The sequence below is a fragment of the Hipposideros armiger genome, unplaced genomic scaffold (genome assembly GCF_001890085.2).
Source record: "Hipposideros armiger isolate ML-2016 unplaced genomic scaffold, ASM189008v1 scaffold_1505, whole genome shotgun sequence".
Lineage (NCBI taxonomy): Eukaryota > Metazoa > Chordata > Mammalia > Chiroptera > Hipposideridae > Hipposideros > Hipposideros armiger.
Genome location: NW_017732855.1, coordinates 98,202 through 101,052, shown reverse-complemented (window position 1 = coordinate 101,052; position 2,851 = coordinate 98,202). Strand labels below are relative to the sequence as shown.

General features: G+C 50.5%; 1 protein-coding gene and 1 pseudogene across 1 annotated transcript in view; both read right to left on the bottom strand.

Annotated features, from left to right (window-relative positions):
• The window catches only part of LOC109377688 (ubiquitin carboxyl-terminal hydrolase 25), a 144,621-nt gene extending 143,255 nt beyond the window's left edge, over positions 1 to 1,366 (bottom strand). The window contains exon 1 of the mRNA XM_019634114.1: positions 899 to 1,366. Coding sequence (XP_019489659.1) covers positions 899 to 943 — 45 coding nt within the window. The 5' untranslated portion in view covers positions 944 to 1,366. The remainder of the gene's footprint in view (positions 1 to 898) is intronic.
• A 261-nt stretch (positions 1,367 to 1,627) lies between these two features.
• The window catches only part of LOC109377687 (40S ribosomal protein SA pseudogene), a 29,100-nt pseudogene continuing 27,876 nt past the window's right edge, over positions 1,628 to 2,851 (bottom strand).

The following is a 2,851-nucleotide window of genomic DNA, read 5'->3' as shown; positions in this document are numbered from 1 at the left end:
CACACACACACACACACACACACACACACACACACACACACACACACACACACGTCATAGCCTACAACTACTCTTCAGGATATAGTTCAAGTCATGATAGTGCACTTGAGATTCTAAAAGTAAAATCCAGAATAAAAGGAGCATCTCTCACTGCTCACAATGAACGATCTGAAGCTTCACAAACAGATTTCTTTTTCTTTTTTGTTTTTTAACTTAAGCGAGTGACCATTTGAATGTGTGACTGAGGCAAGAGTCAAGGGTGAACGATGCAACAAGGTCAAACTTAGGGGACAAAAGATTCCTGGAATAAACATGGCCAAAAAGGTTTCCTTCCTTAAGGGGCAGTTTCAGAAAAAAAAGAAAAAAGAAGAAAAGAAAGCGAAAGAGGAAAAGGAACCAACCAAATCTTCTACTTTACAGAATCCACCTGGTAAAGGTACCTGCCCCGCCAGGCAGGCAATTCAATTGTGGAGGAAACCCTTTTGCAAAATTAGCAGGCCTGCAATGTTCCTACCTTCGAAATACAAACTGTGTTCAGAAGGGATGACAACTGGTTAGTCCTTTTCTTTTTTTTAGGGAGGAAGATAAAGTTTAATTAAGAAGCCATATAAAGGAGTGTAGGAATGTGAGGGTCGCTCCCAATAAATACCGGGCACTGTTGGTTGCAGGAAAACAATCGCCAAAAGGAAGTGGGTTGAAACCCGCTAACTACGTCCCGCTTCCCACACGAAGCCCGGCAGTGGGCGAAGCCCAAAGACCACGGGCAGAGGCGGTGGGTGGCGGGGAGGAAGCCCGGGGCCGCGGAGGCCCGAGCGGTGGCGGGGAGGCCGGGGAGCTCCGGGCCGAGGCGGGTGCGGGCGGCACGTCGGAAGGAGAAGCGGGGCCGGGCTCGCCTCACCTTCTGCGCCGCGCTCTGCTGCAGCACATTCTGCTCCACGGTCATGGCCCCCGCGGCACCGGCGGCGACACAGGCGGCGGCGTCCAGCTCCTCGCGCCTCCGCCGACCCTGGCTGCCACGCTCCGCCGAGCTCCAGGGAGCGGCGCGGACGGCCGGGGAGGACAGCGCCCCGGCCAGCCAGGAGCGAAGGCGATGGCGGCAGGCGTGCGCGGGCACCGCGGGCTGGCGATGAGGCGCCGACTGCGAGGGCCACGGCGGCGACCCCACAACTCCGTGCGGCCGCCTCAGCGCGGCTGCTCCGCCGCGGCCCCGGCCATGGGCGGTCGGCGGACGCTGGGACGCGGGAGGGCGCGAGCGAGCCGGACCGCGTCACGCGCGCGCGCGCTCCTTCGCTGGCGCTCACGGGGCACTGCGGGGAAGGCAGAGGGAACGGAGGGAGCGGCCGGCCAGAATGGCGCTATCCGCCTCGCTCCCCTCCCCCAGCCGCCGTCACCGCCCCCGCTTGGCGGCTCCTCCCCCGCCGAGCCCCGCGCGGGCCCGACGCTCCGGGTGGAGCGAGGGCGCGCCCGGCAAGCTGGGCCTTGGAGCCGCCCCTGCGGCAGGTTACGCGGCGACAGAACTTGGCTCCGCTAAACTCCCAGCCGAGGACACAGGGCTGCGTTCCTCCCTGTGCCCAGGACTTGTCGGATCGCCGGCTCTCCCAACTCCTCCAAGACAAAACATTCCTCTTTAGGCCCCGTAAGGTCCCCAAGTCGCCTTGGGTCCCGAACCCCGGCTCCTTTCTACGTCTGCGGTCCTCTGCCCTCGCATTTCTAGGAATTTCACAAGCAATAAATTTGCCTGAAGGGAAAAGAGTGATTTAAGCGAAGGGCTGTCAGAAGTCCTTGGGCTGGAATGCACTTTTCTCCTTAACTAATCGTTACATAAATGACTACTGACATTCTCGGTCTACTTCATTCATTCATTCGTACGTGTGCCAGTCACTGCTAGGATCTGGAGAAATAAGGTTTACTTCCCGAAGATCTGATATAAATGAACTATGGTCTATACAATAAACATTACAAAAGTATCACTGCCTACATGGTACATAATTGTAATATCCCAGTTGCCAAACTATCAATTAACCACCCTGCATGAAATACCTGACTGACTATATATGGAATTATACGGGAAACCTAACATTGAGATAGCAATCTCTATCCTCAAAAATATCTTGACTTTCAGGAGCTAACCTGGGGGATAGGAGGTGAAGGTGCTGCGGTGGGAGGGGCGGAATGATCAGTGCATGTTGTCACAAAATACATACAATACACGCGTGCAAATCCGGGTATAATTTTTAATCTGTTGACAAGAAAAGCAAACTCGGTAAAGAATCATTGAAATAATATCTAGTTTTATTTAATAATCAAGTAATTCTTAAGGCTTTGTAACAAATCTGTGCACTTTACAACCGCCTTTGTACCTTAGGTGTCTTTAACCACCTTTTGAGATCTTCCCCTTGAGTCCTCATATTTTTTGCTCATTTGATTTTGATAAATTACAAATTTTATTTTATTGATATCCTGTGTCTTTGCCAGAAGAATTTGAAAAGTTGTGAGATGGTTGGAAACCCAGGATTTTAGGAGTAATGCAACAATTCTGATAGAATGCACAAATTTTTTATCAGAACACTGAGACCCAAAGAAGGTGACTTGTCAAAGAAGGCATAGTAGAACCCATTTTTCCTCATTTATAGACCAAAGCTTTTTTCAACATATCAACTTCATGTTTCTCTGTATTATCGATTTTGTTTTTAAATCTATCTGGTTCATGACATTTGAATTTAAGAAAGTCAAATTTAACATAAAATCTCGTACTATGGTTAAAAAAGACATTGCCAGATACTAAAGATTAGTTTCAAGAATCAGGCAATAAGTCTTTCTTTGAATTAAATTTTTTAATTCCACACACACA